Source organism: Lepus europaeus, chromosome 6 (assembly GCF_033115175.1).
Source record: "Lepus europaeus isolate LE1 chromosome 6, mLepTim1.pri, whole genome shotgun sequence".
Lineage (NCBI taxonomy): Eukaryota > Metazoa > Chordata > Mammalia > Lagomorpha > Leporidae > Lepus > Lepus europaeus.
Window position 1 is genome coordinate 100,831,970 of NC_084832.1, and position 12,469 is coordinate 100,844,438.

The 12,469-nt window shown below is 53.1% G+C and overlaps 1 protein-coding gene across 1 annotated transcript; it reads left to right on the forward strand.

Annotated features, from left to right (window-relative positions):
- The first annotated feature begins 995 nt into the window (after positions 1–995).
- Positions 996–12,261, forward strand: FGF6 (fibroblast growth factor 6). Its single transcript, XM_062195460.1, has 3 exons — positions 996–1,341; positions 2,157–2,260; positions 12,085–12,261. The coding sequence occupies exons 1-3, from the start codon at positions 996–998 to the stop codon at positions 12,259–12,261; spliced, it is 627 nt and encodes a 208-aa protein (XP_062051444.1).
- Positions 12,262–12,469: the final 208 nt, after the last annotated feature.

Here is a 12,469-nt window from a genome sequence, read left to right on the forward strand (position 1 = left end):
GCAAGCTGTGGTAACGCAGGCAAGACACTCACCATCCCTAAGCCCTAGCCTCTTCCCTTGTATGATGGGAATAACACAGGGTACAGGCCAAGGAGGAGCGCAGGTAGGGGAGTTATCAGTGAGCTATGTCAAGTCCAGATACAACATCCCCCCTGCGGGGTGACTGCCGTCACCAGGACGGTGAGCAGGTGGACTGGGCTCAGCCTTCCCATCCTCTGTAACCGGAGGATGCCTAAGAGTGGCCCCCAACCAGAATCTCCATGCCCTCCTGCAAAAGGGCTTGCCTTCTCAGCTCCCTTCTCCACCACGATCTCTTTCCATGAAAAGTCTCCCGGACACTTGTAGGCTACGGTCACCGTCTGCCTCCAAGCCTTCTCTCATCCCTGTCTTTACCGTTTGCCCTCTAAATAAGGAAGTTGGCACTGCCAGCCCAAGAACTCCTGCCCAATTTGGGTCCTGGGTGGCCTCTCGCCTCCCTCTTCCCCCTGGGCCCCCAGCCAGCTGCCCCTCCCCCCACAGAGATGCTCCCTGCTAACCTCATTCCTGCCTCATAGTTGGAATGACAGTGGCTCCCAGAATCCCTGGGGAGTGGGGAGGGTGATGGGGGTCTGGGGAGGCAGCCAGGCCCAGGGGCAGGTTAATGTTACAGGGCTGGGCAAGGGAGCGGGGCCGGCTGGCGTCAGGGTGCTGATGGGTGCAGGGGAGGGTTGGGCTGCTGAGCTATAAAGATAGATCAAATCCAATATAATCAGCTCGGGACACAGCAAGCAGGCCACCTAGAGAGCGTCCCCAAGCCATGGTCCCTACCGGCCGCGGCTCAGCTCGGGTCCCGCTGCTCTCAGCCCGAGTGCCCGGAGCAGGCTTTGGTTTCGTGTCAGCAGCCTTCATCTGCCTTCCAAAAATAAGCCCCTGCCGCCATGCTGAGGGGAGAAAAACAAGAAGGGGGGTATTTTTAGGGCCATTAATTCTGACCACGTGCCTGAGAGGCAAGGTGGATGGCGCGGGGACAGAGGCTGTTCATCACTATGTCCCGGGGAGCAGGACGGCCTCAGGGCACGCTGCGGGCTCTCGTCTTCCTCGGCGTCCTAGTGGGTATGGTGGTGCCCTCGCCGGCCGGCACTCGCGCCAACAGCACGCTGCTGGCCTCCAGAGGCTGGGGCGCCCTGTTGTCCAGGTCCCGCGCTGGGCTGGCCGGAGAGATCGCCGGGGTGAATTGGGAGAGTGGCTATCTGGTGGGCATCAAGCGGCAGCGGAGGCTCTACTGCAACGTGGGCATCGGCTTTCATCTCCAGGTGCCTCCCGACGGCCGGGTCAGTGGAGTCCATGAGGAGAGTCCCTACAGTGAGTGCCCCTTGCAGCCCGAGGGGACGCGGGGGGCTCAGGCTGGAGCACGGCCGACAGACCCGGGGGCCTTGCTCTGGTGGGGGGGGATGTTACCCCTCGGATGGCTCCTTCTGACTCTGCCTGGATGCAGATTAAATGGGTTCGGGCCCAAGTATCCAGGTGTCCTGTGGGTCCATCGGAGGCCTGGTAAGAACCATCAGGCGTGGATGCCGCAAGCTGGGGTGGGGAGGATGAATCTGGACCCTTGGACCAAATTAGACACCGGCTTGTTTTTGTTCAGGAGAAGGAAAGGCAAGCTGTTTGCAAAATTTCTGGCTGAAGCACACCCTTCGTTTTCTTTCAGCCTGCTTGCTCTGTCCCCAGGTCTTTAATTGCAAGTTGAGAGGTTGCTGCATGGATGGTCTCCTGCCCTGGGGGGAGCATGGGGGCTGCAGGACCCACTCCAGTGTTTGTGAGCTTAGAGGGGGCGAGATTGGTTGATGCATGTGAGCTGGACATTAAATGATAATGATAATAAACAGGAAATGTGTGGTTTTGCCCACAACAAGGACCTGCCTGATTACGGCAGGGAAATATCAGATTTAAAACCCACCTCAACTAGACGCAGAGGGCTGTGCAGAGCTTCTCCCTGCAGAACTGAACCTGTAACGGTGTCGTGGCAGGACTCGCACCCAGGATTCCTAAAGCTAGAAGGATGGAAGACACAGGTGGCAAGCGTCTGACTTTCTAGGAGCAAGGGGAGCAGACATAGTCACTCCTGGCAGGCTGATGCGCACACGCCCTGGGTAACGTGCTCCCCATCTCTTTGTCAGGCCTGCTGGAAATTTCCACAGTGGAGCGAGGCGTGGTGAGTCTCTTTGGAGTGAAAAGCGCCCTCTTCATTGCCATGAATAGTAAAGGAAGACTGTACACGACGGTGAGTTCACCGGGTAGGGGGATGCGCAGGGGTAGGAGAGGCCTGGCCTTGCCCCATTGAAGAAAAGAACACGGAATCCCAAGTTGAGGAAGGGAATCGTTATCTCAGATGAGGGAAGCAGGAGCCGTGCAAGGAGCCTGAGCCTTGAAGCTTCCATCTGGTCAGCCTTGGCCTTGGGCCGTGATTCTCCTGACCCCGCATGCCAGGGCCTCTGAAATGAATCAGAAAGCACAGCTCAGGGAGCTCTGGGTTGCAGAGAAGCCTTGGTGCTGGTGTGAAGCCGTTCCCCGGGGCACAGGTGGGGCTGGTTCCCTGCACCTCCGTTCGTGCTGAGCTCAGAGGTCCCCTGATGCATCTCCCTGTCGGGCTCTCTGAGCAGCCCCAGTCTAGCTGTCCCTGCACCACCTGGGTCACACCCAGGAAGGCACACACCGGCCCCTGGGTTCATGTAGCCACCCACCATACACATTTGCCAAAACCTCTGGCTTCTGAGCCACTCATGCCCAGGGTTCTGCAGTCTGAGATTTGGCGTATTCCAGAAACATGGGCTGGGAAGACATCCCTGCAGAGCTGAAGAATCTGTGAGTACAGAAATAAGGAGGCTAAAAAGGACAGCCCCAGAACAATCCTCAAGGAATACCAAGCAGAGTTATTTATGGGGAGGGCGTGGAGGGCAAACTGACAATCGGGGACTGAACAAATAGTTCTGGGATGGGTGTCGGGCTCCAGGCACTGATCTCAACAGAGGAGGGTCAAGAAACATGTGAATGGTTGACCAGGTGGCCCGTCATCCTAGGGCTAGCATCTCTGGTTGATTTGCATGAATATGTAGCATGGAGAAAAATCAGTGGACGTGCCACACAGTTCTGTGGACAGTTTGCATCCACATCACTTTGGTAATCTGTGGAAGTTCAGGTATCCAGGGACCTTCCTCAGACACCCTGACTCAGTAGGGCTGAGATTAGTTTAGAAATGTCTGCTTTCTTTTTTTTTTTTCTAAACATTTATTTTATTCACTTGAAATGCAGAGTTATGGGTGGGTAGGGGGAGGGGGAGGGAGAGAGAGAGAGACAGAGAGAGAGAGAGAGCTCCCATCTGCTGGTTCACTGCCCAAATGGCCCCAGCGACCAGGGCTGGGCCAGGCTGAGGTCAGGAGCCCAAGTCTCCCATGTGTGTGCAGGGGCCCGAGCACTTGGGCCATCTTCTCCTGCTTTCCCAGGCCATTAGCAAGGAGCTGAATCTCAAGTGCAACAGCCAGGATTCGAACCAGCTCCCATATGGGATACCGGCACTGCAGGCGGCGGCTTTACCAGCTCTGCTATAATGTGTCACTTTTATTTTTAAATGTCTCTTGTGTTTTGGGACACAGGCAGGCTTGGGGACCTGTTTCCAGGCTTGCTGGAAACAGCACTCCTGGGGGGCAAGGAATCATCTCGCCCCCGTACCTGCCTCCATGGTACACCTGCCCAGAGATGAAACCTAGCCTGACACTTGGAGTTCTCAGACACCCTTTTGACCACTCTGGAAAGGCGATGAGATGGTCAGGAAGCAGCAGGTTCCATCCTAGGCTTTGGGGGTGCAGGGGCCACCCTCGTGGCAGTGACTCCTTCCACAGGGCCCCTTCTCAGTGGCCTGCGCAGCGCCAGGAATCGCCCGTAACTGGTGGCCTGAGAACTGGGTTGTTGACTACAGGACTCCATTCAATGGGCTTGTAGCAGAGACATTTCTCGAAGGGAAACACAATTACATAACCTCTTCTCCAATGCGAGATTTAACGGGCAGAGAAAGCAACCAGAGGGCAAAAAGCAGAACAGCAAAGGGGAAAGGAGCCATCCTTGGAGTGTGAGCTGCGTGGATGCCCACCAGACACGGGCCTGGCGCTCTGCTGTGTGGCTGGGCTGACGCTAGCAGGGTCAAGTAGGCAGATGAGTTCAGGGCTCCCTAAATGGACAGAGTCCAGGAGAAACAGGGGGAGGGGGAGGAGGAGGGGGAGGGCTTTTCCAAAAAGAAGCCCCCCTCTCCCCTGCACCCTCCTTCCCCTCCCTCCCACACAGCATTTGGCTACAGAGTGTCTTCTGCTAGTTGGGAGATCCGGCTCCCCGACCCCAGGGCTGGACAGGCCTGGGTGCAGAGAGCCGGGCTGGGCAGCTGTAGCCCAAACTGGGGCACCTGGTGTGGCTGAGCACCAGGTGCCCCTGCCCAGGCCTACCCCTCCTACCCCCCCTCCCCACCCTGCCCTTGCTGGGGCCCTCAGAGGCCCGTCCTGTTATCGCAGTCTAAAAAAACAATTGCCAGCTGATCCCGGAGCCAGGAAGACTCCCGCCGGGTGATGATTTCATTCACACCATTTCTCTGTAAGCCCCCTGAGCTGCCTCATCTCCTGGCAGCTCAGCTGCTGCTGCCGCTAAGTGGGCTTTCTCACGGGGAGGAGGGGAAGTGTGCGGGGCGCGGGTGGGGGTGAGGAGACCTGGCGGCTATTCGTGGTCAGAGAGGGAGGGACGAGGAAACCCACCCAGAGGATGTGGCCTCCCACATCTCCTCTTCTCTCAGAAAGAAAGCTGCCGAGCCTCCGGGCAGCTTAGCTCCCTCCTTAGGCCAGGCAAGTGCTGAGCACCTCTTGTTTGTGGAGCTCCCTGCAGAGTGCTTTCCAGGCATTGGCTCAGGGCGCCTCTGGCAGGTGCATTTGGTCCTTAGCCTCCTCTTGCAGATGGGGACACTGGTGTCCGGGGTCTCCCATCCAGCCCCAGCTGCGTGCAGGCCTGCCCCACAGGAGCATTTGACATAGCACAAAACAATTTCCTCTACAAAGGCCTTTGTCACTGCCTTGGGAGCAGAGGACCAAGAATAATAACTTCTCGAGTCCTGGATTCTGCCCACTTGGGTGTAGACAGAGGCTGAAATCTGTGAATTGCAACCCCCTTGTTCTTGAAAACTAGGAAAGCAACACGTCAGGGGTCTCCTCCACCTGCTGGCAGTTTTGCTAGAATCCTTGGCTTGAGAAAAACACCAGTATGGAAAATATGAATACCTACTAACAAAATGATCTGGGACTCAGTCATGCTTCTCAATGGTTTTAGTGTTGGGGTCATGACGGCAGGTGATCACTGGCAGTCCTATGATAAGATCAAAGTACACAATTGGCTTCATCCGCAGATGCCTCAACATCTAGAGCATCCGCCTATGGAGCAGAGAACTAAATCTTTCCCTGCTCCGTGAGCTGCCTTCTTATCTAGCAGAGAGTAGCGGTCTCTGGGGAAAGACGCAGAGGCCCCCCACCCTGGGGAAGTGCAAGGGGAGGTGCATGTTTGCAGTAACAGGCGGCTTGAGGCCCTGCACACAGATCTCTGCCTGCTGCAAAAAAGTCAAAAGGCCGATCTAGCTGCTGAAAACTTGCCCTTCGTACCTAGCTGACTGTGCAATTGGGTGTTAGGAAAAAGACTTGGAAGCCTGCAGGTGTTCTCGGAGCTGGGAGACTTTCCTGCGTGTCTGTTAAGGACAGAGAAAGAGGCAGGTAAGGGCTGCAGAAGGGAGAGTCCCAGCAGGAAGCGCTGCTTTTCTTCTCTCTTTTTCCTCCTTGTCACCTCCTTCCTCCACACTCAGGACCCTGTGCACCACCCCCACCACACACACACAGCCAGGAGTAAGGGGGCAAGTGGCCAAAGCAGCTAGAGTGAAGATCTTGGGAGAGGGAACTAGACCTCCATCAGTCCCTGTGACTCGACTCTGTCTAAAGACAAGAGGACGGGTGTCTGTCGTCTCGGGCTTTCTGGGCATTTCTGCCAGCAGCCTTGCACCCTGAGCCACCCGCGGCTGTCTGTGCCCCTCTGAACGCATTTCTTTTGAGTGGAGTTTGGTCCCACATAAGTCTGGTTGGACCCACATGGAATTTCAGACATTGTCACGCTGCGGCTCAAGCGTGGCAGACCCGGGAAATGTGACCCAGTGGAATTACTTTCATTTGTTCAAGTAATAATATACGGTAGCTGCTTTTATTAACACGGCATTCGCTTGGCTCGAGTGCTTTTCTCACCAGAGCTGAGGAGCCAACATTCCTGAGCCATGAGAACTCCCAGCTCAGGGATTTGATGGAGAGGAGTAGGGGCTGGGTCTGGAGCATCACGCTGGCCAGTGGGAAAAATCCTGCCAGCCTGGAGCATTTGGGCTGTGTTCAAGGGAAATGTGGTGCTCCCCAGCGTGCTATGGGCCTCCTAGCAACCATGCTAGTCTGTTGTCCGTTACTATAAGGAAATACCGGAGACTGGGTACTTTATAAAGAAAAGGGGTTTATTCTCTCACAGTTCTGCAGATTCAAGAGCATGGGGCTGGCTTCTGCTCTGTGCTGGCAAAGACAGCCTCGAGCCAGATGACGTCACAGAGGCAGGAGTACATGCAAAGGGCAGAGATCACATGCAGAGACAAAAGCCAGGGACAGCAGGAACCAGGCCTGCTCTTTCTGTAGCAATCCCCTCATGAGAGCTAGCTGGGATCCCACAAAAGTGACATCAGTTCCATCTGAGGACAGCACCCTCAGGGACCTGAATGCTTCTGGAAGATTCCATGCTGCCTCCAAATACTGCCACCCTGAGGACCAGGCTGCCAGCACACAAACCCCTGGGGCACATGTCCCAGCCATGTCCCAGCTACAGCGCCACTGGACCCCATCCATGGGTGGCAGGAAGCTGAAAGGAGCCCACAAGGGAAGCAGAGAGCTGCTCAGGTGGACTTCGTCTCCATCCCACCCTCGCCCCTGAGGTTGACACCGAGTCACAGGGAAGGCTAGGGGCATGAGACAGGCCGGAGAAAGGGGACAATACAAAGAGAAACAAAAGCAGTAAACAAACAAACAAAAAAGATGGGGGGACTCGAATACTCAAAATCTGAAAAGCAGACACAAAACGCAAGGGCGCTTCACAGAAGTTCATGGAAAATGAGAACAGAGGGAGGCACTTATTACGATGCAGAAGCAGAACTGAAATCCTGCGTGCAAGCACTGCACTTGCTTAGATGACGGTCCAGGTCCTAGCAGCAGGATGCGGGCAGTGCGTCCAGGTGACTCAGTGCCTCCCCGTCCCCTGCCTCTGCCCCACACCCTCTGCCCCAAGATTTGATTTCTTCTCTTGGGTTTGCAAACAACACACGGAACCTCTCCCTTAACCACGGTCCAGGTCAGAAATAAATAAATGCTCCTGGAAACTGGCTGGGCGGGGGGCGTAAAGTTAGAACAAGGGGGCTGGCAGGCCTGCGGAGGGGCCGTGCAAGCAGAGACCACCAGCGTCTGCTAAGGATGCTCTCTCACTCCATTTCCCGGCAGTAGGTAACAGGTAACCCCTGAACAGTGTAAGAATAGAAGACACAGACGATTATTCTACGGAAATTTCGGGCTGCCCCTACATATGTCTTGAAGTCACCGAGTTCTTCCCACAAGGCAGCTGCTTGTTCCTTATTCCAGGGATAACGTGTGTGTGTGTGTGCACGCGCACACATATGTGCACACCAGGACGTTGTTTAAAAGTCACACCAAAAGAAGCATGCTACACACACCACTTAGGCCTCTCTTCTTCCCTGAGCTTTGTGTCTTTGGGGCCATTTCATGTGTGCAGACAATAGAGATCTGTGTTTCTCACGGCTTCTAGTACTGCACTGCCCTTCTCATGACTCCTCCTTGCTTTCCAGCTGTTACTATTGGAAACAAACGACGCTTCAGTAACTTCTGTGTGCATGGGGGGGAGGGGTGGACAAGGAAGACCAATTCTTTTTATTTTTTTGAAGATTTTTATTTATTTTATTTGAAAGAGTTACACAGAGAGAGAGAGAGAGGTCTTCTATCCGATGGTTCATTCCCCAAATGGCCACAACAGCCAAGAGCTGAGCCAATCCAAAGCCAGGAGCCAAGAGCTTCTTCCAGGTCTCCCACGTGGGTGCAGGGGCCCAGGGACATGGGCCATCTTCCACTGCTTTCCCAGGCCATAGCAGAGCTGGATCAGAAGTGGAGCAGCCAGGACTCGAACTGGTGCCCATATGGGATACCAGTGCTGCAAGCAGTAGCTTTACCAGCTACGCCACAGCACCAGCCCCTAGGAAGACCAATACTTAGAAGTGAGATTGATGACCAATTGCTATATTCATTTTTTTTTCTGGTAGGTGGTTCTTTTTTTTTTTTTAATGGTCAAATGGTTCTTTATAGGGGTTATAATAATAACATACACCAAAGGACATTAAATAAGAATTCCTAATCTCTCTGCCTTCATCAATGAAAGTTTGACAAGAAATGCTTTTCTGTCTGCAATCTGACTATTGCAAATGTAACCTCGTGTGTATATATATATATATTTATATTTTAATATGTAGGGTAATTTATATTTTAATATATAAGATTTATATTGTTCCTATTAGGCATATTTTCTTACATTTGTATGCCATCTATATCTCCTTTTCTGATGATATTCACTTATAAATGCCATTCATTTTCCAGCAAGTTAAGGATTCTGAATATAATAACAATGGGCTCTTTAACCTATGTATATTTTAAATTTTTTTATCCAGTTCACCATTTATATTTTCATTTGGTTTAAGCTAATATTTTTCAAGTAGAAGTCAAATTTATGAGTTTTTTTTATAACTTCTGATTTTTTTGTGTGTTCTGCTTAGAAAGATCTTCATGATTCCAAGATTTAAAAAAAATTTTTTTTTTGATTTTCTTGGTTCTCTTTTTTTACATTTAAATCTTTGCTTCTTTTGGAGCGTATTTTGCTTTAAAGAAAGAAGTCATACTTCATACTTTATTATTAAAAGATATTATCGGCTGGCACCATGGCTCACTACACTAATCCTCCGCCTGCAGCACCAGCACACCAGGTTCTAGTCCCGGTCGGGGCGCCAGATTCTGTCCCGGTTGCTCCTCTTCCAGGCCAGCTCTCTGCTGTGGCCAGGGAAGGCAGTGGAGAATGGCCCAAGTGCTTGGGCCCTGCACCCACATGGGAGACCAGGAGGAAGCACCTGGCTCCTGGTTTCGGATCAGCGCAGCACGTCGGCCGTAGCGGCCATTTGGGGGGTGAGCCAACGGAAGGAAGACCTTTCTCTCTGTCTCTCTCTCTCACTGTCTAACTCCGCCTGTCAAAAAAAAAAAAAAAATATATATATATATATATATATATATTATCCAGTTGTTCTAACACCTTGTTTTCTCCAGTGAGTTCAAATGCTGCTTTATATTCATTTCAGATTTGTTTTTATTTTATGCTCACATATGAGGATATTTCAAACTTTTCATTACAAAATAGAATTAAAACTTGGTCACGAGCATTTTTGCACTTCATGCATGGTTTTCTCCTAATCTGTGTCTGCTGTGATCCATCTGAAGACGGCGTCGTCTGGACTCTGTTTTGTTGGTTGATCGGCACCAGGCCTTTACTTAGTGTTGCTTTAATTCTCAGTTAACGTTTGCCCTTGAGATTGAGCCTGATCTTCCATCCTACTGCTGCTCCTGAGCCTGACCCGTTAACAATCTTCACTCACTTGAGTCCCTGCACACCCCATGTGCAGGTTCAGAAGCCAGGGCCAGGACCTGTCTGAGGGGTTAGCCCAGTGCCAGGGCTGGCGTGGCGTCTCTCATCCTCCCGGCTCCACGCCCCTGCATGCCAGCTCATGGTCTCCCAGCCACGCAGTCAAAGACTGCAGACCTCAGCCCACAGCGAGACTTCAGGATCCAGCTGGAGAGTGAGAATGGCACTGATAATAACATCTTGTTTTATTTTGTTTTCCTAAGTGCCAGGCGTTGTTTCCAGAGTTTTCCGTGCCCCGTGCGTATTTCATTTTCACTCCAATTCTATGACATCATCATTTTATGGCTCCCACTGTATAGAGGACATTGAGGCTTAGGAAACAAGGAACTTGGCCAAGTGCACATTGCTAACTTAAAGAGTAGCCCTCAGTAGTCTAACCTCATGCAAATGCACTCTTTCTGGAATTTCATTGATGGGCTGTTCCCACCATTAGAACAGTTCCTGGCTCATTCATTTACTGATCACCCACAACAAGGGAGGCAGAGGAAAGATGGAAACCTCCTGGTGTGGCATCTAGGAGCCAGCTGGCCTGGCGGCAAAAGCTTAGACATCCACCACCAGCCAACCCACACAGGTGAAGGCGCTGTGGATGGCAAAGGAGACGGCGTGTTCTGCTGGGGGGAAGGGGGGAGGGTTCAAGCGCCGCCCAGGCCACTCGCATGCTGCACCAGGAGAGACCCCAGTGTGAGCGTGTCCTTTGCTTCAGTGTTGTCTTCCTTAAGTCATCATGCCTTCAGCCTCACTTGCACTCCAAGACACAACCCTTGCCTTGGGGATCCTGGAGTCTGGGGAGAAACCGTGTGCAGAGGGATCAGCGAGGTCTACTCACAGGGTTCGTTTCCATTCTGTCCAGAAAGCTCTCGTCTACCCCGCTGCCTGGGGAGGCTGCCACGCCCAGGGAGGATTCCTTGAGCTGCAGCAGGACGCCTCCTTGAGTGGGATTTTCTTGGAGCTTCCGGCAGCAGCAAACAGTTGGAAACTATGCCCCACCTCTCTCGCAGTCTGATTTAATTCTTTCTTTTCTTAAAAAAAAATTATTTATTTATTTGAAAGGTAAAGTTACAGACACACACACACACACACACACACGGGTGGGGGGCGGTCTTCCATCTGCTGGTTCACTCCCAATTGGCCCCAACAGCTGGAGCTGTGCCAATCTGAAGCCAGGAGCCAGGAGCTTCTTCCAGGTCTCCCAGGTGGGTGCAGGGGCTCAAGGACTTGGGCCATCTTCTACTGCTTTCCCAGGCCATCAGGAGGGAGCTGATCAGAAGTGGAGCAGCTGGGACTCAAATTGGTGTCCAGATGGGATGCCGGCGCCGCAGGCAGGGAGGCTTAATCTACTACACCACAGCACTGGCCCCAACTATTTCTTTTGAAGACTAGATCCCAGATCTCCTGACTGCCACCTCAGCTGCCCAGAAATCGCTACAGACTCGGGCAGGGCAGCGTCTCGGCAGGCCAGGCAGGAAAGGGCCCACTTTCCTAGGAAGAAAGCAGGACTTGGTGATGCATTGGCAATGAATGCATTGGTGTGGGGCAGGAAGTCCAAGATGCATTAGAACAAGTGGCCTCCACACACTCCTCCACCCAATTAGCACGGAAGCGGGCAATTCCTCGTTGACCCCAGGACTCCTTGGCGCCATTGGTGACATCAGGAACCAGGTTCTTTTTCCCTGAGAAAAATTGCAGCTCCTCGCCTCTCTGTCCCTGCTTGTCCCTAGAGAGGGAGGAAGCTCTCTTCCTGCAAGACACGGTTTGCAGGAACGGAAACGGGCTGAGAGGGGCGGGACCTCCCCAAGGTCACACAAGTAGGAAGTGGAGAAGTCAGTGACAGGAACCCTGGGTCTCAGTCCTACTCCACTGGGCTCCCTCTCGCAGTGGACTGGAGAAACCAGCTCACTGTATTCTCGCTTAGGACTTTTCTCTGAATGGGGCTTCGTAGATGGACCCTGAGCTTTGAGTCAGGAGATCTGAGCAGAGGTGGCTTCAGGTCCACAAACCATCCACTTTGTGACACAAACCATCCACTTACATCCCCGGCCCTTGGTTCCCTCTCCCTAAGGAGGAGCCACAAGAGTCCTGAAGTCTCCTCTTGCTCCCGCCTTTGCTGATTCTGTCCACCCGGGACAGCTTAGACCTCGCAACAGTTGTCCTGCAAAGAGGAGGGAAGGGGCGCTTGGCCCTGCCCACTCCTCTCGGCTGGCGTTTGCAGCCCGTCTCGTTCCTAACTGGGCCTCTGCTCTTTGTCCGTCTCTTTTGCAGCCCAGCTTCCAAGAGGAATGTAAGTTCAGAGAAACCCTCCTGCCCAACAACTACAACGCCTATGAGTCCGACTTGTACCGTGGGACCTACATTGCGCTGAGCAAGTACGGACGGGTGAAGAGGGGCAGCAAGGTGTCCCCGATCATGACCGTCACTCACTTCCTTCCCAGGATATGAGGACCCAGGGAAGAAGGCTCGCGGGGTGAAAGCTGCATCGTTTCCTGTTGGAATTTGCACAAGTGAACGGTCCCCCTTGCCCCTCTATGGCTTCCGAGTCCGGCTTTATCTTGAGCTCGGGGAGATGGCTCTGGTGCCCCCTGACTACGGACCCCATGGTATGTCACACACCCAAGGGAGGGGCTGCAGCTAACATCTTAGAACGGCA